Here is a 26,074-nt window from a genome sequence, read left to right on the forward strand (position 1 = left end):
CTTAATGTGTTTACAGTTTAAATCCAATTAAATGCTCTTTGCATTGCTGAATAAAAGTAAAAAAACATCAAATTTACGTCAGAATTACAAATTTACGAGAAAAAAACAAACATGGAAACATGTTTTTGTACGTGAAAAACGGTTGTTTCACTGAACATTTCTGACGGTCAGCAGACAAAATGCACAATCTGCGTACAAACTGACGCATCCAGCAGAAAAAATTCCCACTGAAACCATGGGATGATTCTTAAGGAAACAGCCTTGCAAGTACAGGAGCCTAAACAAGAGGTCAAACGACAATCAGCATCCGATAAAGAAGGAAATGCACCAAATGAGAGAAATAACAGGATGTTCTTGATAGCAGACTCGATAACACTGCTGTATGGAGATCTTCACTGCTATCAGGTCAGAAGATAACAGTGTCTGACCCCCTGTTTCCCAACTGCTGATAGCACATTTTAATATAAAGAGTACAAGCATCTTACTAACAATCCGTACATGAATAATATTTTAGCTGCATTGCAAACAATAAAAGTTGCTCATGCTTTTCATATCAAGCATTGCTACTTTGAACAAGAACAGAGTTCTTGAGAACTCTGCTGTTTTGTTGTCACTTTTCTAACATGCAGCATTTAAAAAAGGAAAAGGTGCTGAAAGTCACAGCTACTCCACCCTGAAAACCACAATTCAATATGCAAAAGTTCATAAGCTCACTTTATCGCTATTGTAATGCTACTATCGTACACGTGTGAACACTGCAGAGTAACAAAAGTAACTGTGTGAGAGAAGCTTGGAGTTTCGTAACTCAAAAACAATCCCTGTTATTTACATTTCTCGTATACAATGTCAGTGTATACAACATACATCAACAATGTATACGATATATACATCGCTCAATGGTTTCATGACAACATTGCAACACTTTATTTTAGGAGCATTCAGCCGACCGAAACAAGTCTTAGTTCAGCATTCGCAAAATAGGCCTGTACCTTTGCATTTGCTTAAGATGCACCACAGGGTATCAAACCACTTTTGTTTGCACACACACAACAAGGTCTTCTGCGTCAACTGGAGGTGAGATGGTGTTACATGCCCACAGAAGCTAGTTTCTGTCAAGTATTTGATTGTTTTCACCTCATCTCACCTTCTACACCTGTGCATTGTATCTTCACCTGGAGTTCAAAGGTCTTGCCAGGAACATGAGAGCCCCCTTCACCAGTCGTCGAGAAAATTCCCAACTCTTAACATTAATTGAGCTGTCATCACCTGCATCTCTTCATGACACGCATGTAACCTGATAAAGAGAAGCAAATTCTGCTTCATAAAGCAACCATGCAAGGAACACGGCTAAACTTGAAGTTTCACTATTTAGGCCTGTTCGGTTAGGCCTATGTAACTTTGTAGAAAAAACAAAAGTGAAAAATGAGTTTTCCAGGGGTGAGTGGGATTTTGGAGGAAGATTATTTTGGCAAACAAACATTCAGTTTTGAGATGGTTCGTCAGCACAGCCAAACTTTCAATTGAGAAAACTGAGTTTCTGTGGTAAGTATGTAGTAAGAAATATCACCATGATAGAGTGCACGCTCTAATTCAGGTAGGTTTATTCTGAAATGACACATTCAGTCGAGAAATGCCAGAGCACTAAAATGAAAAACAACAAACTCAGCGACCCGATTTCTGTTTCCTTAGGAAATCCTACAGGACCACTCTGTCTGCCACTGTTAAATATGTCTTACTGCCATTTAAATCCACGGGGTAACGGCAAACAAATTGTAAAATATGAAGCTGCCTTTGCCAAAAATAGGGTGAAGAATTGTGGATGTAATTTTGTACATTTTCTGAGCAAGTAACCACCTGGTAGACACTTGACATGCTCAAAATCGTCTAAAATCCAGTTTAAATTATTACAATTTAAATTTAACTTGTGTTTCATTCAGTGTCACATTATCAATGTTCATAAATTAATCTGCCAGTTGACCAATGAACTTGATATAGTCCAGATCATCTTGAGACGTAAAAGCTCCAAAACTGCAAGAAAATACACACACACACACACAACCACACACGCACGCACGCATTAGAAAGACATTATAAATGTGGCATGTGGCCAAAGGCTAAATGTTAAGAAAACATTCATTGTGAATTCGAACGTACCCTTTATTCAACTGTACTTATAATTTAATGTAAAATCTGGCCAACAAAAAAGTCGTTCAGCATTTCCACAGAATTTCAGAGGTAAAAAATAAACCATCCAATCATATGACTTCCTCGTATGATGTGAATCACACAGAAATGTACTAATAAGCGTTAATGAAGCCCCACCACTAAACGCATCTTTCAGTGGCGTGAAGCAGGTCGTATGAAAACGTATGAAATAAAACCATAAGATTTTGTGGGATTTCGAAATTTATAGTCTTGTGACAACTCAGTGTTACACAGAGTTTCTTGCTCCATTAAATCATTTTTACAGCAATTGATTAAGGAAAATAGACCCTCAGCTAGTGGAATTTGTTTATATTCCATCTTAAAGTGTGTTTGACAAAAAGTCCCATTGTGGATGACATCAGCATTCCAGTACTCTCTGCCAGTGGACACTATTGCCTCCGTGCAAACATAAACATTTCAACAGCAGTCATGGAAAAGCACATCTGGCCTTAATAAATGCTAAAATTATATCTTCAAAAACATTTTTGTCTTGATGAACGGAAATGAATCTATAGAAGATTATTTATGTTTTCATTTATTTAGTTTATTACATGAGTTAATTAAGTGTGTAATTTAGTTGAGGTTATAGGTTGTGTGCATTTGCAAATACTGTGTATGATAAACTGCAAGTATGTGTCATGACATCACGTCTTAAAGTCCGTATGAAACAGAAGTTGGTTTTTTTAGCTATTGAATGGATATGGAGAAACTTGGAAAAAAGTTTTTCACTCAGAAATAGAAATTGCTCTAAATATTGTTGATTCAACTTATGAAAATGAGTTACCTGGTTGCCTTAAATGTTTGAGTTAATTAAACTTAAAAATATTTGTCAACACAACGAGTTTGCATGAAATTAATTGAGTAATATTGAATTAACTCAAAACTTTAGGGCAACTAGGCAACCCATTTTTTTAAGTTGAACCAACAAAAACAGTGAACTTTTTACAGTGAATGATACAAATCGACTTGCATGGTTGAATTGTGCATTACAAAACGATTGCACACATGTGGACATTAAGCCCATTCCTAACAAATTCTAAAATTTGATTGGCTTCGACCAACTAAAGCCTTTGTCTTTACCAAGCAACACATCACTTACAGTTGATGTGCATCAATGAGGATAAAACCATATCCTTATGGTTGCATTCTGATCTCAAACATGTGGACTGTTGAAGTGTTTTTTTTTCTTTTGTTAATGAACATTTCACCTCAGACTACATCAGCTTTAATGATTTCCAGAGGCACACTTGTGTCAGCCAATAACAACACAATTTGCAAAGGAAGAGTAATTTAACATCCCTTTGCTGCACTGTACACAGCCCTGGTCTTTAGTTCTAATAAGTAATCGACAGGGTTTTTATACAGAGTTTGTATATAATCCATATAATCATAAAAAGGGTAAGGGGTTGATGTAAACAATTACAAACTCAAGTTGAAATTCCCCCTAATATTTAAGTTGGAGTCGGTGGACCGATGCTGGAAAAATTGTCACAAGACTGAGGCAAGTAGCTGGTTAAAGTGGGATTATGCGATCATGCGCCTCCCAAACTCGCATTTGGAATGTTTACAAAAACATCAACGTATTCAGGCAAAGACTGTTTGCTATTGTTGGCTTAGTGGAACTGAATCGCTCCAGTCAGTTGTACATTCTACATTTCTTATGAAATAAAAAGTTTTATCAGTATTATTTGCTCTAAACGTCAAATGTATGAAAAATTTGCGGCATCTTGCGGCGAGGTTGCTCTTTCTATAGATCTGCGAAAAAATTACACATTAGAACTTTAAGACACAAAAGAATCTAGTTCAATATAATAAATTAAAACGCTAAGCTTAGTCAAGCATTATAGAGATCTCAATCCTGCAAAGTTTCTTTCATGAAACCCAATTAATGAAACACATATTTGTGTGAGCTATAAAAAACTCCCTGAAAACCTTTGAAGTCAATAATTAAATCTTAAGTCGTGCAATTTTACCCTTGATCAGACTGGAATGCCTCTTTATTAACCATGAGACATCTCAAAACAACCACATCCAGAGACAACAGAGCTTAAATGTGCTTTTAGTTTCCCTCTATCAAACATTAGGCATTCGTGGCATGTGGAAATCGCTCTTGTGACACTAAATAAAGGACGCGATATTTATAATCGTTTAAACTAATCTTAGTGCAGTTCTCCTAAAAAAAACAACAGCACTGAGCGTTCTGTTCTAACCCCAGGCTGCAAACCACACAATGTCTGCACCACTCAAGAATTTTTAAAGTCCTAATATTTGAGCTTCCATCTTTTAGAAACAAACAGGATATCCAAATGTGAATGATCTTAACGTCAACAACCTGTAACACAGCGCTGAATTTACGTCTGCAAGGTTTGATGTCGTGAAACGCTTTTACATCACATGAAATTGTTTTAGTTCTTCTTACTCTGTTCAAATAAACGCTTGATCACAACGTGTATACGCTTACAGCATTCCTCTCAAGAACGTGTTTATAACTGATCTCCACCAGCCCAGACCCCCCAGCTGTCTCAGCGAATTAGCGCAAGCATTTTTCACAGATATTTTCGGTCTTGAGACGACCTCAAACAAGTCTTAAGTGCCTGGATCCGATTATGAGGAAATTACTTTACAACAATAGAAAAAAATGAGGGCCAAGTGAGAACACAAGAACTTCCAAGCATTTTTCTGGAGGGGGCTGGATGCGGTGTGTACCTTTCTAAAAAAATTCTCACACTATAGATATTTCCCATAGTTCAAAACAATGTGTTCTCTCATAAAGTACAGAGATACACAATACACATATGACAAACTGTAACCACAATGTAAGCAAGATTATTCAGAGGCATTTACGGCCTTCTTTAGATAGCTTTGCCATGAGTCACAATCGTCTCATTCATCTAATCCCCTTTCTTTGATTGTGGGAAAGCGAAATTTCCCTCCATCTTCACTATGACTACATGCAATAAACAGCTCTTTACATCGACCCCTTTCTGGATCCTCAAGATCATAGTGAAGTTGGTGGAACATACATGGACTGTGTAATGTCATACACCACTGCATTAGCTGAGGTCAAACTGAAACGAAGTGCAGTGAAGAAATCTTAAACAAACCTCTTAACTGGAAAGGGCACAGCTGTGCATGGACCTACAGTATGGGAAAGAAATTACCCGTTTATCTCCACAGACTTTCAAAGCTTATCATAGAATGTGTTAGATAGAGAACAAAGCAAGAAGGTGGAAGAAAGAGAGGATGGGGGAAGGTTTTAATGTCAGCGACTGTACGAAACAAAGATACAAAGTTATGACAAATTGTGTCTTATGTTATTGAAATGTAGCCGACAAGGAACAAGAAGAATTTGTCTTGAGGTTTATTTGTTTAAAACGAAGAAGTCCGTCTTTCTGTATAAGCTGTTGAGCACTATAACATCAATAGCAGATTTGATATAATCAAAACGATTCCAAGTGACGGTTTCATCCTGAGTTTATTTGATCCCGAAATCCCTGCTGACCACAAATATATACTCCCACGAAACACCCTTTTTACTCTCTTTGCATAGAAGGGAAATTCAGATTTGGCAGCGTTTGTTTCATCCAGTGCGTTCAACTGTAATCTTTTTTGCAGATTGAGCTCAGTCAATAAAAGCTGTTCTGTACTTACACGAAGACAAAACTTTAGAAGAAAGTGAACTTCTTAAAGGGACAGTGCAGACAAAATTGAAAATTCTGTCATCATTTATTTTACCATCATGTTGAAACGTGTATATGACTCTTTCTCTTGTGAAACTCTAAAGAAGATATTTTAAGAAATGTCTTGGTGGTTTTTTATCCATACAATGAAAGTCAATGGGGATGATGTAGTTGGGGCACCAACTAAAGGATTGTAACCGCCCACAACCTAACCAAAGGCAATGCTTTTCTGAACAATGGGAACCACAAAACTCAAAAATATAACAAACTCTTTAAAACCCAATCAGATAATGACCATTGAACACTAACAAGTGTTTATTTTTACTGAAAGATGCATAAAATAACCCTTATTTAAGAAAATAACTCTCAAAATGCAGTAATACGCAAAGCATGCTGGGAAATAAAAGTCCTCTACCCAGTTATAACTGTTTAATGTTAAGACAAAACAACCCCTTTATGTTGTCCCGACTTTATGTGTTATATGACTTAACATTCAAAAGTTGTATTGATTTAACTTAAGCAAGTTAAGTAAATTGAACAAGCAGGAAAAATCTTTGCGATGCTATTATAAACCCAAAATGAAACCAGCCATCAGGTTGTTGTGTCGAGATGAGGGAGAGTTGGAAAAAGACACATCATTCAAAGTCTTTTGTGGCTAAGATAGGCCTGCTGTTCTTTGCCCGAAGGCTGTTTACTGAACACAACACGGTTGAGTCACTTTGGAGTCAGTCACACAAAATGGTCTGAAAATGAGTCCCCGAAGAGAGCGGACGAACAAGGAACTGAAGAAAAACGACGTCAAAATTTCCTGTTCAGTGATGTGCCAGCATTACAGACCTTTTCCTTTGCAACATTCCTAAAAATACATTTAAAACAAAGAAAGGACATATTAACTCATTTTGGCTCTATGTTAGCTCAGTCTATGCTATCATGTGAGTTCAGCCAGATTTTTGTTAATCTTAAAGTGGCAAATATGTGTTAAACAACATGTAAGCAGAAATAAAGCAGGTTTCTTCTTATTTCTGAAGAGTTTAGACAGTTGGGAAGGGTCAGAACCCGCCCCCTCATTGGACACAGGAAGTCCCATGACCTCATAGGTCCAGCCTTTCCACCGAGCCAAGGACAACATACCGTGACTATAATAAAAAAGAAATCAACTCAATTGAGAAACTTCCGGAAACACGTCACCGCCTATTTTAAGAATTATTTTGGAATATAGAAAGAAAATCTAAATTATTTACAGCTAAGATAACATTGGTATTTTTTCTCAAAATAGATTATGAATTAGTGAAAGTTCACCCAAAAATGCTAATTCTGTCATCATTTGCTAACCCTCATGTCATTTTAAACCTGTATGACTTTCTTTCTTCTGCAGAATACAAAAGAAGATATTTTGAAGAATGTCAGTAACCGAACAATGGGGGTACCCATTGACTTGCATTGGTTTTGTCTCCATACAGCAGAAGTGAATGGGTACTGCCGTTGTTCGGTTACCAACATTCTCCAATATATCTTCTTTTGTGTTCTGCAAAAGAAAGAAAGTCATACGTTTGAAAGGCCAAGAAGGAATGTAAACGATTTTTGGGTGAACTGTCCCTTTAATGACTTTATAATATATCTAATATTTGGTCCGGTTTTACACAAGCACAACAATTCCAATGGCGGATTAGACCTTCATGCAACACAGCAGTTAGTTTAATTACAAAAACTTAATAGTGTTTTCCCACACCACACTTTAACCAGAATTCAACTATGAAAGTTTCTTTCCATCACTCCCAACCACAAACAAGACCACTCAACTCAATCCCAAACCAATGTTTTGCTGTTTCAACTTTGTGTATTCAGATAATGTGATTTTGCTGAACACAGAGACTTAAATGTATTGATCTACCAAACGCTTTGTGGAGTCCGAGTGCTGCAGTTATTGCTCATCTGGGCTAAAACAAGTCTCAAGCTGTGTATTTAACACTCAACTGAGGACTTATTTAATTCAGGTAATTGAATTGAAGAGTTAAGAGTCATCAAGAGTGAAAGGAATTGAATGGGCCATTGAAGTCCATGACAATGAGGGGGTGATGAATAAAGACAATGGAAAACACAAACAAACAAGATTACATATGCATTTAGTTATTTCTAGTTTCAACGGCTAAAAATGTGTGTAGTTTAACCATAATTCAACAAAGATTCACACTAAAGTCAAAGCGGAATACCTTTTATCAGTTCTTAAAGGGACAGTTCACCCGAAAACAAAAATTCAGTAATTTACTCACCCGGTCATTTTAAACCTGCATGACTTTATTTCTTCTACAGAACAGAAAAAGAAGATATTTTGAAGAATGTTGAACTGTGGCTATCTGAACAGCGGAGGTACCAATTTGTAAGGACACAAAACCAATGGAAGTCAATGGGCACCGCAACTATTCGGTTACCAACCTTCTTCCAAATATATTATTTTGTGTTCTGCAGAAGAAAGTAATTCATACAGATTTGGAATGGCATGCGGATGAATGTATTTCATTTGTTGATGAACTGTCCCTTTAAACTAGTATATCTGGCTGTGTCGATCCTGAATATGTTTCTGAACTATGGTAGCACTCGTAATATAAACTTTATCGAGCTTTAAAAGTAGATCTTGAATAAATCTATTTGATATCAGGACAACAAATCAGAAAGAAAGACAGATGAGCGAGCAGCAGACATTTAGCGTCTGAAACAGGAGCCAAGAATCAGGGCGAGCCAACAGCCTCAACGGGGAGCTCCACAGTCGAATGTCTGATTATCAGGCCTTTGTGTGTAAATGGAGGTAACATGCTGGGCTCAAGATACCCAGACACAGCAGGAGTGATGGGCCTGTCTGCTAACTGGAGCTTCTCGTGAGGAGGTGGATCCCCTCTGATAGCCTGTAGGGAAGCCTGGAGGTGAGACACTGACAGCGTTGATAAAGAAACTCTAAACCTCCCGCACTTCAGCCACCCAACAGAATGCTCAGACTAATGAAAGTTTGCGACCCCGCTGACCTCAGAACAGGTGAGCCCAGCTGACTTCTCTCAAATACTCGGGTCTGGTCCAGCAAAAACTAAAATGCTGCTAAAATCCTATTGGTATAATTTTCAACTAGAAAAACCCACCTAGTCATTCTACATTGTGTGACATTGCGTAATGTCAAGCGGCTATGTCTCGAGGACCGTGTCAAGTATTCCACGTCCAGACGAAGGGGACAGCGTGTTCCTATGGAGTGCTTTGTCCGGCACGGCCCATGTATGACCTCATAGTTGTTTCTCAAGGAAATCCCGCTCGCCTCGAGGTACAATGACAGAGCTTCCTGTTTAGTGAAGCAGAATCCGGCTTAGTCAAACTCTCCATCGCCTTATGCAAGTCCAATGTCACTATAAGACAAGATGCTTACGCCCTAATTGCTTTTTTTGACAGAAACATAACACGAGTCATGGGTTCGAGAAAGATCCGTGGCATCATTACAAACCACATTAAAGCATGTTTAAACACTTTCATATTTAAAATATGAATCCTATGTAAAACAGCTATACATGCATTCCTTACATGTCAATGCAAGTACATTCATGCACAATTTCCATAATTTACAACCAGCAACTGCACTTTAAACACATACCTGTACAACTACCCCACACCATCATATCCGTATGTAGCTCATTGTAAACTCTTTGGAAAACGAAATACTTTGGTGTCACTATTGCATTGCTGTATCTTCACATAAAGCATTAAGAATCGTCACACATCATGCAACAAATAATGCATTCGATTCTAGTATAATAATGCGTGTGTGTGTGTTTATGCATGTTAAAGTACCTTCAAGCAGAAGCAATTTATTTGAGTGCTGCCTCAGCAGCCACAAACACGGACAGAAGTCGAATGCCAAGACCAGCCCACTTCAAGACAAGATCCAAGGTTCAGTCTCTCATCATTCTGTTTGGGGGATCTGGAGGAGACGGACTGAGGCACGCAAGGGTTTCTCTGTTCACATTCAACTATAAAGGCAAGTTGATCTATGCAATGTTTAATTTCGTTACAGATAAGGAAGTGAATTCAGGAAAACCTTTAAGTCGCGTGAGATCTTTTCCTCGGTGATTTCGTTCTTCTAATCGCAGACGGGATCTGCAGCTCGATCGTATTTGAATGCATCGAGTTTGCGATGCTGTTCTGTATAAATATTAGCCTCGCGAATGTAAGTACACTTGTTGATGTTTTGTTCGTCTTGAAAGCATGGGAATTTTAAATGTTTAACGAAACGAGGTTGACACAGTAGACTATATGAGGTCTGACCGGGATTTTCCTTTGACTAATTCTAATAGCCTACTCTCACTTTCTCTCGCAACTTTTTTCTTTGCTTCGTAACTCGTATAAAACTTTTGCGTTCTCTAATCATATTAAAATGAGCAAATATTCGTTTTATTTTAACATAATCATTCGTAAATTAGACATTGGTTCTTCAATGAAATGAATGAAATGCTTTTAAAACGGCTTCCTTTAAGAGAAGTGTATAACTTATTTGTTTTTTAGTACAAATTTCTTCTGCAAGTATCAAAAAAGCATGCACATCAAAAAGCATGTTTACTTTAGCATTTATTATGTAAACTGTAGTACAATTCCCTTGTACTATATATTTTTTAACATAAGCCTTTTATAGTCCTTATTTTAATCAGTGTAGAGAATACTACTGAATAGTATAAAATAATTTACTATAATAATAAATAAGCCACTAAAGTATACTGTATTTTTTATGTGGATTGTTCTCAATTTTTTGTCATGATTTTTTTATAAATAGGTTTATAATATTTCAGATAAGCAAACGTTAAACCAGTTCTTTTTAGCATTTTTTTTCTTTAGATACTCTACATTGCAATTTAAAATTTGTGTTTGTTAACTTTGCTAACTGTGAAAACGATTGTAACTAAACTGTTTCACATTATTTCCTTCAGCACCCAAATCCCTCTGGTGGACTTTGAAGATATAGCACACCTGTGATTTGAGCATCAAGAAGGAAAGAAGTGCATTTTCATCACACATCATCTTCAAGGAAATACTAGTACTATGTTAAATCTCAACAGCACTGGTAGAACATGGCAAGGACTACATATAGAGGTCCTGAAGAAAACTAGTTTTTAAAGAAAGATACGGTTTACGATGGAAGCTTCATTTTCTGCAAGTGCTGCTGTGGCACCGACGTTAGCCCCCATGACGCCCTCTCCAGGCTACCTTCTGAGAATGTTCCGGGAGTATCAAAGCAACGCCGTCATCGTGGCCCATTACAACTTCACCGGAAAGCTGAAAGAAAACAAGTATCGTGACGGACTAAAACCTGAAGCCATCACGTTCCTCATCATCTGTCTGCTCATAGTGGTGGAAAACGCTGTGATTCTGGTGGCGATTTGGAAAAACAAAAAGTTCCACATTCCCATGTACTACTTGCTGGGCAACTTGACGCTCTCAGACCTGCTTGCAGGTTTCACCTACATGGTAAACATAGTGACATCGGGGGCAAACACTCTCAAAATGACTCCGGTCCTGTGGTTTCTCAGGGAGGGTGGCGTTTTCATAACCCTCTCAGCTTCTATCATCAGCCTCCTCGCCATCGCCATAGAGCGCCATGTGACGATGGTACGGATGAAGCCTTATCAAGGTGCCAAGCGTGGCCGGATGTTCGGTCTGATCGGCGCGAGCTGGGTCCTGTCCGTGCTCTTAGGCATCCTTCCCGTCATGGGCTGGAACTGCATAGGAAACCTGGAGACGTGCTCCACCGTGTTGCCTCTTTACTCCAAGAGCTTCATCCTCTTCTGCATTACCGTGTTCACCCTGGTGCTGCTGGCCATCGTGGTGCTCTACGTACGCATCTTCCGCATAGTGAAGTCCAACACCCAGCGGCTGGGCTGCGCCCCTCAGCGCAAAGGGCTGGCGAGGAAATCCCAGAAGTACTTGGCTCTGTTGAAGACGGTCACCATCGTTCTTGGCGTCTTCATCGTGTGCTGGCTGCCTCTCTTCGTGCTCCTTATGCTGGACTTCAGCTGTCCTGCTCAAAGCTGCGAGGTGCTTTTAAAGGCGGATTACTTCTTGGGTATCGCCATGATGAACTCTCTTCTGAACCCCATCATTTATACCCTAACTAGCAAAGACATGAGAAGGGCCATATTGAGACTGGTGTGCAGATACTGTCTGCTGACCAAAGATGGACAGGTGAAGAAGTTTGGCATGCCCTTCTTGGATTGCAGCACGAGTAGGGCCGAGCTGCCATCTCATAGGCTGGAAGGGCTGGAGACGACGGTCTCGTCTGGGAACTTTTCACCCACCACTATTAAAGCTATCTATCCTAGGGTATTAAAGAGTTGAACGAGAAAGACGTTTGGGCACAGTTCAACTTCTCTTGATCCAGTTTGTCTTCCGATTATTTATGAAACTGAAAAGGAAAGAAGTCTGAGGCGCTCAGAGACTAAAGAAAAACATTTCTCGAGTAAGAAGTGGAACTTCGAGTCGGGCACAAATGTTGGCTTCCTACACGTGCATTTAAATTAACCATGAGACTGCCTGAAAATGTGGTAGACAAATGGATTTTTTTTAACTGTGATAAATAGTGCAAAGTGTTTAAAACAGATTGTCCGAGGGTCAAAGTAGCAGAACAAAGGCTATATTCCATTGAAAAAATAGGATTTCAAACAGCATGCAGTGAAAAACAGTTTTACGGCTGAACTGAGTGAAGTCTGAATGAACTGACTTGTTTGCACAGACATGTTGTAAAGATTCTTTAAAAAGATACTCTGGTCATCTGGAAGCTATTCCCGTGAGTTTGCAAAACAAGTCATTTGTAAACATTCAAAGACTTTGTAGTATGAAAAGGTGCAAAAACGTTGTGTTAATGCCTCCAAACAATCACTTTAGCATGGACAGAATACAATTTCATGGTTTAAAAACACAGGCTGGAGTTTACATCTCCACGTGTCCAAAAATGTAATTTCAAAAAGTAGCACAAGCTATTTAAATATTGTATATTATATAAATATTGTTACAAAGTTTTGTATGGATTGATATCATTTAGCTGTCTGCAGTGATAAGAATAGCACTGTTAAAAAAGTTTGTCTGTTTTTGTAGCTTCAAAAAAATGCATTAGTTCTTAAATATATTTTGTTGAACCTAAATTATGAGTCCTTTAAAATGTTTATATGTGCATTATTGATAATAAAAGACTGTTCTTGAATGATTTTAGTTTGTAAAGAATTTTTGTGTATATTATCAACCTCTGTATGTGTTGCAAAATGACAATTTATTTGTGCGACAAATTTTTTTTTGATATGAGCATTGCCCCACATTACCTTCTGAATATGTTTATGATGACTTGACTGAAATGTTCCCCATAGTCCTAAAAATAGTTTAATCTCAAGTTCTATGATTAAAATTAGAAGGTAAACAGAAACCATTTCAATCAACATGCTCAACAAACACATCTGACAATCGTGGTAAGCTATAAGACCGACAAATGGAGAAGTCAAACTGCTTAGAATGCAGAGTTATACAAATTGGAAGCTCGCTAAATGAGCAGAGCTGATTTCCAGTTGCTTCAATCACACCCACACCACATGTTAACCAGCTACAAACTACAAAATCAATGTGGTTTCATTCTTTTCACAGACCATGAGCCACACGTCAAAATTTTCTTCTCGTGTTTGCACAAAAAAACAGAAAAAAAGTGCAGAAGCTCGTGCCAGTCCGGATGTTTATCAAAACTGAAACAGCTTGTCTCTGCACATCAGTAACAAGGCTACCATCTGACTAATTTATAGAGTTTACAAGCAAAGGTTGAATTGCTCACGCCAACTGAGTGGGCACATACGGCTATTAAAATATGCCCTCCTTGACACAAGTTATATATTTAAATGTCAAATTTAGTAGAGGGAAAAAACCTGCACAATGCTCTGCACGGCTATATTAAATGAATTCCCATCAATAAAACATTACCATCTTGGAGCAAGTCCTCTATCATGCCTTCTAACATAAAATTGGTTCCAAATATTTTAAGTTATTTTTACTTTTGGATAAAAAAATTAAATGAACATTATTTTAATTAATATTAAACTATCATCATGAGTAATCTCCCATTTCACTTTAAAAAGGCATCACATATTTATATTTATTTCACTCATAATGAGTCATTTTTTACAGTTTACAGCGGTTAATTAAATACGGAGTACTGACTCAATTAGATATTTAAGTGATTAAAATTACTTTCATCCAAGCCAGCAAACATGTAAAACAAAAACATCAAATTAAACAAAAATATCTATTCATACCAAAATCGAAACAAAAAGCTTTTTGGTCACATGCTTTATTGCAAAATTCAACCAAAACCAATATTTTTGAGATGTGGAATATGGAAAGAATTGTTCCCTATTGTATTTTTTAAAAACACTGGATAACTTTTAATATTCAATTTAATAATAATGCGTCCACCAATCCTGTACAGTAATATCTGTAATTTCACATTTAAAATTCATCCAGAGATTTATTCAGCTGTGGAAACTATAGCCTTAAATCAAATAGATCAATTTAAAATATTTACAAAAAGCTGTCTGAGCCTGTGAAAATAACTATATGAATGTATAGTGACACCTTGTGGTATGACAACCAAAACTGGGTCAAATTTATTAATAGAATTAAAATTATCAACAGACATGTATATATACATAAAAACAAATCCAACTGAAAAAGAAAAACATTTTAAGAGCAAAAGTGATATTTTAGTGTGTACCAGGTCTACCACTCAGTATTAACCAGGCTCCACAGCTCATCGCTGACCTCGTAGGGAGAACGGGTGGATGAATCTATGTTGATAGGGGCTGCCACATCCCCACCATAGTGAACTGTTAAATGATAAAAAAAGATTTCATATCAGTAACAGAACATAAATCCGCTCACTTCATCATCAGCATGTGACAAGATTACCTCCTCGCAGTATATGTGGCTCTGTGTCCACCTCCAGCTTTATTTTGGTAACTTTAAAGTAGAGCTGAGCAACATATCTAAATCACAAGAGGAGCAGAAAAAAAAACATCAATTGGCAAATGATTGGCTGGAAATAATCAAGCACCAAAGTAACGTAGTTGTTATATTGTACAATACGTTGTATGTAAGCGACTGGGTAACAACTGTGGTGACATGCCGCTAAAGCCTGACCTTAACCCTATATGAATCAGACTTCACAAAACCAAAATCAAAACACCAACAAATGCATGATTACAAAAAAAAAACATATGCTCACATGATTAATGAATGTGTGGTCATTAGAGCATATACGTTCACAAAGCAAAACCAAGTTGAATCCTTACATGGCTGAAGGAATGACTTCTGTTGTGTCCTCATCCACTTCCTGTTGCAGGGTCTGAATCTCCTGCTCAGCATCTCGAAGTCTTTCCAGCTCTCTTTGTAAAAACCTGCCATCTGAGTCAAGGGTAAAACCACAGAGAACAACCGCATGCTACAAGAAAATGACTTATTAATAACAAAACTGTTAATTTAATGTCAATCACAGGACAGGCTTTGGTAAAAGAACTGCGGTTGTTTTGCATGGTAAAACATTGTCTTTACATTAATGTTGCACAAGGAATTCACAATCACGTGACATTTACAATATTGTTACCAAGTAGTGCAAATGGCCAGTAGTATTGACACACAGTATAGATGGATACTCCTGCTCTGAATCCAGTATCTGACTTTTGGATAGGCTTCGCTGCACTTCCTGTTCTATTTTCTCAATCTCCAGCATCATCTGGGTCTTCTGTCCTTCTAAATCGAGCAGTTTTTGGCCGACCACCTCCTCTGCATGCACAAGATCTTCAAAGAGAGGATAACATAGAAACATGATGTTTGCTGCTACTTACTCTTTTTTTTTTTAAACAACATAACAGGTTCAATATTTTCACAGTCAAACAATGTAAATCAACAACGCGGTAAAACAGATGCTCAAGTTTTTACTAAAACAAATTGAAACAATACCATTTAAGATGTCAATTGTGGTCTTCTTGGTCTTGATGTGATGGTCAAAGAATTCCTGCAGATTCCCTCGTGCTCCTCGCAGGACACTCTCCGCTTTACTGCTCTTGATAAACTCAATCACGGCTTCCCCTGATTTCTCAAGGTCATCGTCGTGCAAGGTGTCGTTCTGTGACATGACTGCAGTTACCAAAGTTATGTCTGAAAATAAACAAATACAGAAGAATAAGGTGAACACTAGAAAGTGATGCAGTGACCCTTTTCAAATATATCTTTACATTTAAAGCGACAATTGATATATGATTCGGAATAACCATTACTAACAAAACCTAGCTGCAGTATTTTACAACAAAAAAAACATTTTACAAAATCTAAGAGGTCAAGAAGAACGTAAAGTTGTAGCTTTCCTTAAAGCAGGGACACTTCTTAAAATATGTACTGACTTGTCCAATACATAACTACACAAACAACACTCAATGGCGTTTTTCAACTATTATAATAACTTCCAAAACAACCATAACCAGGATGCATAAACAACACACAGAACAGTAATCCCAATAATAGAAAATAGTGCACAAAAACGCACATTCTCTCTTAGTAAGCTCACATTAAACTTTAAAACATGCTTAATAACTAATTTACAGTAATATGTGTAATGTTGTGGCTTATAGCAATAACTATCAATGTAAACACACTCACCGGACACGGCCGCTGCCTTCACGTTTTCAAACTGGCTATTGTTTGGCGCGCTTTCCGAACTCCGCCTGAACAAAAATTAACTTCGATACCTATAAATCTAGTACTGCCGCATTTTTAACAGACATTTTGTTACTACATATGCTAAATAAAATATATTGCACACCTTTGTTTGTTTTACGTTGTTTTGAATCGACTCAAACTTACGATCAGGCAACATACGTGACACCTTGTGTAGATACTCCGTCGCCATATTGGAAAGGGCACGAATTCATTGTGAAAGCATGAAAAACAGATTTGTTTGATGCTCTACGTGTAATACAAGAAGTTCATTTCATTTATGTTGAGAATGCTTTTTGATATGGGTTCTTCGTATGATAACAGATGATCATCTTCATAATCAGAGGCTTATAAATTCTTTATTTAACATATTTTTTTAACAATAAGTCAAACTGTAAAAATGTACAATGGTACTGATTTCCCAACAGGAACCCATTTTTATTTTTTACACGTGACACTACATCAAGAGAACAGATGAAGAACGTTAAGGGTCATGTTTAACAACTCTTTTTTCTTTACTCTTGTTTGAGTAATAGGATACACCGTTAATTCTGAACCACGAACACTCAAAACAAAAGTTTGTTGAACTAAAACTTGTTAAAACTTTGTCAAGGGGTACATAAAAAACCCCCCATGATAACTGGTCCCTCATGAACAAACTTTCAATATGACAAAATCAATCGTATTATACAGATGAGAGAAAATGCTGGTCATTTCAGCAGCACTATTTGCTCTTTTTCTCTTGCTTCTCCTTTTTTTCTCGCACTATTCTCTTGCTTCTGTACAGCTCTCTAAAATGAAGCCTCTTTGGATTCAGCCCATATGCTCTGAGTCTCTGTCTACTGAACTCTCTGCCTCCCATCTTCAGCAAGGACCTAGAAATAAGCCGTCCACCAGGGCGTCTGCTTTTCTTTATGGATCCTTGAGGTTTTTCAGTCTTTTGTGTTGGCATGTCTTCATGCTGCGCTGTAGGAGATTTTTCCACTTTCACTCTCTTCTTCTTAGGTACTAGGAACTTCTCGTCCTCCTTTTCTTCATCCATGGCAACCACGTCCATAATGTTTTGGGCTTCTGTTGGATCTACAGCGTCTGCAGTAGCGCTTTCAGGTTTTTCTTCTGTGAGATTTTTCTTCTCCTCTGACCTCATGAGGCGATCCCTCTTCTTACCAACCTTCACTTTGCCCCCCGTCGGCTCCTCACCTGTGTTCCTGTTTTATAAAAAGAAATAGAATAATGACCCAAATCACTAAAATAGTGGGACACAGAAATAATAATCTAAATGTTCCAGCTGGTTAGGACAAATAAAAACAATTTTTATCACTTAAAAAGAAGACATTTGTTAATCACACCAGGCGTTGTCAATGCGATGTTTAAAGCAACACTTACTCGTTGTATAGTGACTTAAACACTTGCTCTTTCTTTTTGGCATTCATTGCTTTGATCTTAAAGTTATTCACTTCACGGAGTTCCTCTGTCTCAGCCCTGAGCAACATGGACAAAACAGAACATTAAAAGTTAAAGTTTTAATTCATGTCAAGCACAAACATGGAAAAGAAGTAATTTATTACCTATACATGCATGTCTTTCTCAGTGAGCACCAGCTGTTTAGCTCTCTTTCTTCGGCACTCAGGATCTATCGAGAGATTTGGATGAGAAACTATGTGTGTTCCTATGAGTGTACTTCCAGACAATGGATACTGAATGCAGATATGTCGTTATTTTTCCAAAATCTCAAAGCTCAGGAACAAGGGCTTTACATAGTTTCACATTAGTAATGTATTTTAATAGAATACATATCTGCTCAGAGAGAAGATTACTGTCCTCAGACCCTGGTCAGAGCTGTTCCCGGAGAAACGGCAATACCAGGTCGGATACAATCGCTGCTCATCAGCACAGAGTTGACGTCTCCATCAATATGCATTCACATAACTTCTCACATCATAAAGCAATTTATAAAAAAAGTTCCTCAGAGTTTCTGACCTCATTGGTGGTCAGTCCGAAGTCATTGGGCACAACCTCTCTGTAGCGAAACCTGCACGGCAGATCATCAATGATGTCCTCATAATCCAGTTTATAGTACTCATCCAAATACTGCTCAAAGGTCTTCTCCACTGGAAACATTTACATTTATGCATTTGACAGTCACTTTTATGCAAAGCAACTTACATTGCATTATCCTGTACATTTGTTTGAAAGTATTCTAGGATCGAACCCATGACAATGCATTGTTAACGCAATGCTCTTACCACTAAGCTCCAGGAAACACAATGATATAAGAAATAATGGTATAGCCTCCTTTTATATTCCACAGAAATCATGAGTTTGATGCAATATGAGGGTCATTAAAATTATTTCATTCTGAGTGACACCACAGACAAACAGATGCACTTACTTGGATCAAAGACCGGCTTGTTATTGGAAATGATCTCCGCAAAATGAGACTTCTTCCTATTTTTTCCCATGAGAGGAGCATCAGCTTTGCTCATTTTCTTTCTCTCCTCTCTCTCCTTTTTTCTCTTCTTCTTAGACGATGGCTGTTGACTGGGGTCATAGTCATCATCCATCTGTCAGAGAGACTTCAGGTTAGACTGGAAACATCTATAAACAGTTAAATTCGGTACTAGAAAATACCAGTCCAGTGTTTTAATGAATTATGACCATTTTTAGGTTAGGTTTCTGTGTCTGCAATGGAGCTTTATGGGGTAGCAAAAATGGTCTTACTATAAAATCTGGATCCTCACAGTTGGGCTCATGGCTTTCTTCTGCATCATAATCTTCCTTTTTAACAGACTCTTCTTCGTTTTCTCCTATCCATGTGTCCCAGTTCCAGTTACCTACATTATAAAAATCACAAACCTTTTGAAACATGTTTGGAGAATTTTTCATCAATAACATGTTATCTGACTTACCTTCATCGTCGTCATCAACAAACTGTGGTTTCTCATCCTCAGCCTCATTGTAGTATTCATTGTCAAAGAACGTCTGCATGTGAAAATGGAGAACAATGAGAATTTCAATTGACCATAACAATACAGATGAAAGATATCTTGTGAGCATTTTTATAAGATGAGCGACAAAACCTTGACAGCCAATCAAAATCCATTCTTAGTTGGATACTTTCAACTTCGGGCCAACCTGCATGAGCTTGTCGTGCTTCTGTGGGTCAAAATCTCCCTCCAGGTCGACCTCATCGAAAGCCATCTGGTCATTTCCTGTCAGCTCCTGGAGTGTTTTCAGCTTCTCCATGATCTCCGCACGCTTCAGGTTCTTTAGTTCCTTCAGCTGCTGCTGTTTCTGTTCTTTCTCCTACAGGATGTATAGGGTAAATGTGAGCTTAGTTTGACCTAACATTTTTTGGACTGCTTAGCTTTCTTGTTTACTCTTAAGATGAACTCCTTTTTAAAAAAATCAAGGACATTCTAGATGGCATAACACGACTGTTGTTAAACCGCACTGAGAAAGAGTTAATTTACCTTTTTCTTCCTTTCGGTCACCTCTTCTCTGTTCCTCTTTCTTTTCTCATCTTTGCTTCGGACAGAGGTGGCAATATTGCGAGGATATGTCTTGATCTATGCAGGAGCAGAGAGCTGACAAATCAAACACGTTCCTGTGAATTTCCTCACACTTGTTCACATGCTTTCTCTCTCTCTCACCTTTTCAGCGTCAGGCTCCTCAAATCGAAAGTTATAGTGCCTCTCAAAGTCCTCCTGCTTCTTCAGAAAAAACTCTCCCTCTCCCTCGGAGTCATCCACATCCTCCTGCACCACCTCATTATAGGTGGGGATCCTGAAAATCATTCGCATTACAAATAAATGGACGATTGAGATCATATGATTATACACGTCTTGAATTCGGTATATAAAAACTGAAATATTACAAAAGAAATCAAAAACAACCTCCGCTCATCATCCTCCAGGTAGCCTTTGTTAAGCATGTAGTCTCGAAGGAAAGTCTCTTTCTCATCCAGCTGAGGGTTGTTCCAGTAATCCCGCAAGAATTTCTGGATTTACATATCGTCACAAGCAGCCAAGTAGAAAAAAGCACAGCATTTTAAATTAATTTTTGATTGGTCAATCTCAGCATTGTTTTTGTCAAAATAGCATAATTCACTGTCTACCCAAAATACATGATTCCCAACTAGTTTAAAGGGACAGTTCATTTACTTACCCTAAAGTTTCCAAATCTGTATACATTTATTCTTTCTGATGAACACAGAGAAAAATATTTGGAATAATGCTTGTTACCTTGTCGTTCTTTGACACAATTGACTACTAGGAAAAATTGCTTTATAAATATCTTTGTTCTGTTAAATACAAAAGAAGATATTTTGAAGCATTTAGAGATAAAACAGCTCCGAGGCATTTTTGACTAGAAGCATCATTTTTTTCTACTATGGTTGTCCAAAAGGTGTCCAAGAACGGTTTGGCTACAAGCATTCTTCCAAATATCTTTCTCTGTGTTCATCGGATAAATAAATATATTAGAAACAAATATAGGGTGAGTAAATAATGACATCATTTTTATGTTTGTGTCGCTTTAAATATGTATTGAACCACTGACCATGTCCACAACTTCCTCCTTTTCCTCCACCTCTGATTGACCCTTCAGCCATTCCACATAGTCAGCCTCTTCTTTGTCCTTATGCATGGAAAAAGAGGCACAAAGATAAAGGTATATGGTTAGAAGTCTGCTATTATCATTGTTTTATTTCACACATTTATGGAACACAACTGAAACTTCAAATCTAGTGCTTTCGTGTTAGAGCATTTTAATCTCAGAACCTTCTCCACTTGTGTTTTGGTTCTTCGTCTCAGCAGCTCTTCGTCTTTATCGCTGCCCTCATCGTCACTGCCATGAAGAAACTTTCGGAAGCTGCCAGATTGCAAAATCAAGTTAAACACACTCTTTAAAATGTTCATGATAAGCTATGACATATATGAAGCATATTCATCATTCAAATTCTCACCTCTTCCTTAGCTCCTTCTGTTCCTGGATGTAGGTCGGAGATGCAGCTCTCTGCAAGACAAACACATTATTTAGAGTGGTTGCCATGGAGTGCAAAGTATTTTGATGTCATGTTATACTGAACCAATCATATCATAGATTTGAAGCAAATACCTCCCGCATCTGTTTGGAACCTTCTCCATCGCTGTCATCCTCATCGTCATCGTATTTTCTAAAATAAATGACATTGAATTGAATTATACACACAAAACGAGCAAAAACTAAACATAATCTAAATGCTAATTATTACAAGATCCCCGCGGTTCAAATTTCTTACCCTCCTCTCTCCAGTATGATCTTCCTCTCATAGTCCTTCAAGAACATGGGCTTCTCTGACTTTTTCGAAGTGGATGGCTTTTCTGCACCGCCTGATTCAGATGCTTTTCGAAGACAGTCTTGTATTATTAGCTTGTTACAGAACCATACTGTATATTATCATCACTGTCATTATTATATCACATCAACAAGCTACATACATTCCTCCGAATAGAACAAGGCATCTTCCTGATAGATCTTTGGATCCTTTTTCTTCAATAGCGAGAGGGTTCTGTAGAAATCCCTGTCAAGCTTTGGGTCCAGATCCTACACAATTAGTTATGAGAGAGTTATAAAGTCCTTGTGAACATGTTAATAAAGGGAGATTTGTGTCAGGCAGGTAAATGTTATCTTACCACTACACTCTCATCTGTGTCAGAATCAGAGGAGTCTGATGAATTCTGCTCATCCTCGTCCCCAAATCGGTCCTTCACTAGAAGATTCAGCAAACATTCGGACTCAAAGATCTCAGGAAATAATCTAACAACTATGCTTTGTTTGTTTATATAAATACCATTATGAACCTAAAGCTGTTTATCATTAAATACATTACAAAATCTCTTATGTGTTGTGTTTTGGGTGTCAACTAGATAACACCCCAACAATAAACCTCAACAGGAGATTCACAGAGACCATTATAGTTTTCATTAAAACCAACATAATTCTCATTAAAATGTCTGTTTTTTTTAAGGAGCTGTTGTTACTAGTTAGTCCTATAACATACACTCAAAGCAGATATTTAACACCAGAACATTCATATTACAGAGTGACGTGAGAAGAACGTGTTTGAACTTCTCATAACTCACGTTTCTGCAGTTCCTCCTTTCTCCGATATTTATCATAATGCTCTGCGAAGCTCTTGTTGATCTTCAGATCCGCCATGATCGTGTAACGTGTTACTTATAAACTATTGTTTGATTTGCGATCAGAATATCATCTCACGATCGAAATGATTCAAAACCTCATGCTGCTCGTGTTGTTCCGCCGTGCAGCATGGACACGTGACCTGTGACCCGCAACGTCATCAGAGTTCAGCGTTCAATCGTGCGTTCGAACAAAATATATTTTTTCTACCATGAAGATAAAATTAAGTGTTTTTTCGCGGAATAATTTGGAATTCGTGCATTGTTTTCTATCTAGATTTAAGGGTCTTTGGCTCACGTGTCTTCGGTCCGGTAGGATGTACTTTTTATTTTATTTTTTATTCAATTAAAAGGTATTACAAAATCATATTTTAGATGTTACATACAATACAAAAATATAAAAATTATTTACACACATTTATTTAATTTATTCTAGCAAGTAAAAACAGCTTACTTCCGGCCACTAGAGGGGAGTATATAATCAACAACTAATAACGATGTCATTATCAATATCTCTATTCCCGTTTATGGGCATCTGAGATTTCGTTACGAAGATAAAGGTTAGAATCGCAGTTTCCCGATAGTTGTACAGCTCTCCATGAGAGTACATTAGCATTTTTTGTTGTTTGCCTATAGCATCTTATTGAGCGTTTGAACCCGGAAACAGAATATAAACTTCCTTATATGGTGGTGCGTGACGTCAGACTAAACTACCGAACGCACTGAAAATGCGGGGGGAAGGGGGCCTTATATGAAACATGAGGTAGCCTATGATAAAAGTAGTGTTTATATCTTTTACAGTGTATTTAAAGTCTTCTGGACAATACACAATAGTTGTGTGTGAAGAATAGACAGAAATGTAAGTCATTCTTTAACATTTTCAACATTTCATAGGTGAGTCAACACCACCAATTGTGGTCATTGAAATATTTGCAGTTGTTCAGTTCTTATTGTAACAGCTGTGGCCTTATTTGTTTTCTTATGTTATCTGACACCTGCAGATATGAAACAACAAAGCCGAGGCACTTAAACGTGTCACCTAACAAGGGTTCAATATACACTAAATTAACCTTCCAGCAGGTCACTTTGCTTTAAAGGTGTCATGAATGTAAATGCTTGTGTTAAAGAGACATTTAAGACAAAACAACTGTGCTAACATATCTAGGTCATATATGTCCAGGTGCCTTACTGTTTTCTCCCACATGTTGCCCTGACTGTTACAGAGAAAGGTAAATAATTTCTTTTCGATATATAGGCATGGCAGAGTCCCAAAGTACACAACCGACATAAGAAAAGATCAATGTTCAGGTATAGGGATTGATGTTTTTCTGCAGGGTTTAGTGTTGAACAGGCACTGAACTCTTTTCTTTACACCTGTAGTTATAGTGGAGAGGTTCATAATCATAAAGTCATTTTTGCGTGTACCGCAGGTCTCAACAGTTTATTGGATTTTAACAGAATCTTGACATTTGCCTATCACCGGGAATTTCACTTTCTGGCCCTATCTCTGTATCAGTCGTCACGTATCATGACAAATGCATTAACAATGACAAGTTTGGGAAATTCAGGGAATCCTTGATGTCTATTAGTTGTCTATAGGATGTTCTATTAATCGTCATTGATCATGTTAGTTTATTGGAAAAACATTAGAAAACCCTAAGAACATATTGCAACAGATATAATTGTTTTCAGAAAAGGACAAGACAAAACCGACAAAAGAGGACAGTTGTCAAAAACAAATCACAGAGCAAATAAACCCAGTGTCCAGGGTCTGTGATCAAAGGTTCAACAGTAGTGATGTCAGAACATGAGATTTTTTTGTGGGAGTTTTCTAGAAATGAAGGCGTTCCGGACACACTGTGCTAAAGGATACTGTGACACAAATAATGAAATAAAAACAAAAACAGGTCCCAAAATTCGAAACTTTTTTTCTCAATTTGCTACGTGTTTAGATAAAATGATATTTTTTCATTCAGTTAAACTACCAATTCGCTTAATAGGACAAGGTGTTATAAACCCACTATTTCAGCACAATTTATTTTTCTCCTAAATTTAAATTGTTTCTATTTGCAGAAAATGAAAACTGGGGAAACAGGTGAAAAGAAAAGAAGCTCTGTAATTTTTCAGATCTCAAATACTGCAAAGAAAGAAACTTCATATTCACTTTTAAGCAATACAACAGGAATATATTTTAATTTAAAATATAATGTAATATAATATATTTCTAGGAAAAGATACAAAATTATGTTTTTATGTGATAACCTCGATTTTTATTACAGTTGTCATGTGTCTTGTCATCCTGTCAGTCTTTCACATTGCTCTTGGATGACTTTGTCACTCCTGAGGTCAGATTTTTTGGAAATTCAACAAACACTGGAATGACCACAACACATCTAGAAATGCTTATTAAATGAAAATCGTATGATGCGGCAATATATCACAGTGTTAACAGGTAGATAAGAATCCATAAATTTCAGCTGGACATGTTTATGAATCAACATCCTTGTCGGTCTTGAAACAAGTCATAGGTTTATGACTTTATGGCTGTGTGTGTAAGGCTTTTCTTTTGAATTAGTGATAGTTCACACTTAAGGTTTGATTAAGGATAAGGGTGTTAGTTAGAACTTTCAGAAACATAACAAAAACAAAACAAATGTAGGCTACTTGTATTTATGGAGAAAACAGTAATAACTCTGAAGGATTATGGTAATTAAAAATCTACACTTCACTAGCCTTGAACTTCGCCTGTAAAACAGATCACCGCACGTACTTAGAAATCTCTTCTGTCGGAACTGCCAGAAACGTGAGTGACCATGAAATGTGTTGGAGGCAGCGGGTCTTAGTCAAAAACATGTATAGGAGGCCCCCCAGAACCCCTTCTCATTGGCCCCCGTTAATCCATGGCCTATTTTCTACAGGATGTCGATGTCATCTCTTGGGGCGAGTTTTTTTTAAAAAGAGAGATGTGGTTACTGTGCGATGTGGAACTTTTCCTAGAAGTAACTTTCCAGGAAATCCCTTTTCTTTGTTATCATTCTACTGGCTACACTACACCGACCCAAATCCCTCCCATCTCTAACGGGAAGGGGGTCTTATTTAAGAGTTCAGTCACAAGTTGGACTCTTATGGTCTTATGGTTTACATTTTAAGCCGCCTCTGTGAGGTATTTTGCTGAAATGCTTTTTAACGTGGGCCCCATGTGCTCCATATGGAAGCTTATTTTCGGCAGATCTTTCTGAA

The 26,074-nt window shown here is 37.5% G+C and overlaps 3 protein-coding genes, 1 long non-coding RNA gene and 1 other non-coding gene across 6 annotated transcripts; 1 reads left to right on the forward strand and 4 right to left on the reverse strand.

Moving 5' to 3' along the window:
- Window positions 1–6,299: 6,299 nt before the first annotated feature.
- On the reverse strand, window positions 6,300–9,891 carry LOC130426711 (uncharacterized). The gene is made up of 3 exons (XR_008907218.1): window positions 9,514–9,891; window positions 9,014–9,207; window positions 6,300–6,741 (listed from the first exon to the last, which is right to left on the reverse strand). It is a non-coding gene; the product is annotated as an uncharacterized LOC130426711 (long non-coding RNA).
- Window positions 9,892–9,916: 25 nt separating this feature from the next.
- s1pr5a (sphingosine-1-phosphate receptor 5a) lies at window positions 9,917–13,110 on the forward strand. The gene is made up of 2 exons (XM_056753620.1): window positions 9,917–10,086; window positions 10,841–13,110. Exon 2 carries the CDS (start codon window positions 11,046–11,048, stop codon window positions 12,243–12,245), a length of 1,200 nt encoding a protein of 399 aa, XP_056609598.1. The 5' UTR covers window positions 9,917–10,086; window positions 10,841–11,045; the 3' UTR covers window positions 12,246–13,110.
- A 1,109-nt stretch (window positions 13,111–14,219) lies between these two features.
- Window positions 14,220–16,672, reverse strand: spc24 (SPC24 component of NDC80 kinetochore complex). The gene is made up of 6 exons (XM_056753404.1): window positions 16,596–16,672; window positions 15,900–16,097; window positions 15,593–15,737; window positions 15,233–15,337; window positions 14,850–14,926; window positions 14,220–14,767 (listed from the first exon to the last, which is right to left on the reverse strand). Exons 2-6 carry the CDS (start codon window positions 16,072–16,074, stop codon window positions 14,661–14,663), a joined length of 609 nt encoding a protein of 202 aa, XP_056609382.1. The 5' UTR covers window positions 16,075–16,097; window positions 16,596–16,672; the 3' UTR covers window positions 14,220–14,660.
- A 320-nt stretch (window positions 16,673–16,992) lies between these two features.
- Window positions 16,993–22,994, reverse strand: kri1 (KRI1 homolog). 2 transcript variants are annotated; one of them, XM_056753842.1, is made up of 19 exons: window positions 22,778–22,993; window positions 22,328–22,404; window positions 22,133–22,238; window positions 21,934–22,036; window positions 21,771–21,828; window positions 21,619–21,668; window positions 21,434–21,524; window positions 21,213–21,290; window positions 20,549–20,652; window positions 20,306–20,438; window positions 20,126–20,221; window positions 19,788–19,958; window positions 19,562–19,634; window positions 19,374–19,486; window positions 19,045–19,216; window positions 18,633–18,763; window positions 18,221–18,285; window positions 18,039–18,134; window positions 16,993–17,860 (listed from the first exon to the last, which is right to left on the reverse strand). In XM_056753842.1, exons 1-19 carry the CDS (start codon window positions 22,851–22,853, stop codon window positions 17,377–17,379), a joined length of 2,277 nt encoding a protein of 758 aa, XP_056609820.1. In that variant the 5' UTR covers window positions 22,854–22,993; the 3' UTR covers window positions 16,993–17,376. The 2 variants fall into 2 exon arrangements, with proteins under 2 accessions (XP_056609820.1, XP_056609821.1); XM_056753843.1 differs by lacking the exons at window positions 16,993–17,860; window positions 18,039–18,134 and having other exon boundaries at window positions 18,226–18,532; window positions 22,778–22,994.
- On the reverse strand, window positions 18,450–18,548 carry LOC130427026 (Z30 small nucleolar RNA). Its single transcript, XR_008907273.1, has one exon. It is a non-coding gene; the product is annotated as a Z30 small nucleolar RNA (small nucleolar RNA).
- Window positions 22,995–26,074: the final 3,080 nt, after the last annotated feature.

This window comes from Triplophysa dalaica, chromosome 7 (assembly GCF_015846415.1).
Source record: "Triplophysa dalaica isolate WHDGS20190420 chromosome 7, ASM1584641v1, whole genome shotgun sequence".
Lineage (NCBI taxonomy): Eukaryota > Metazoa > Chordata > Actinopteri > Cypriniformes > Nemacheilidae > Triplophysa > Triplophysa dalaica.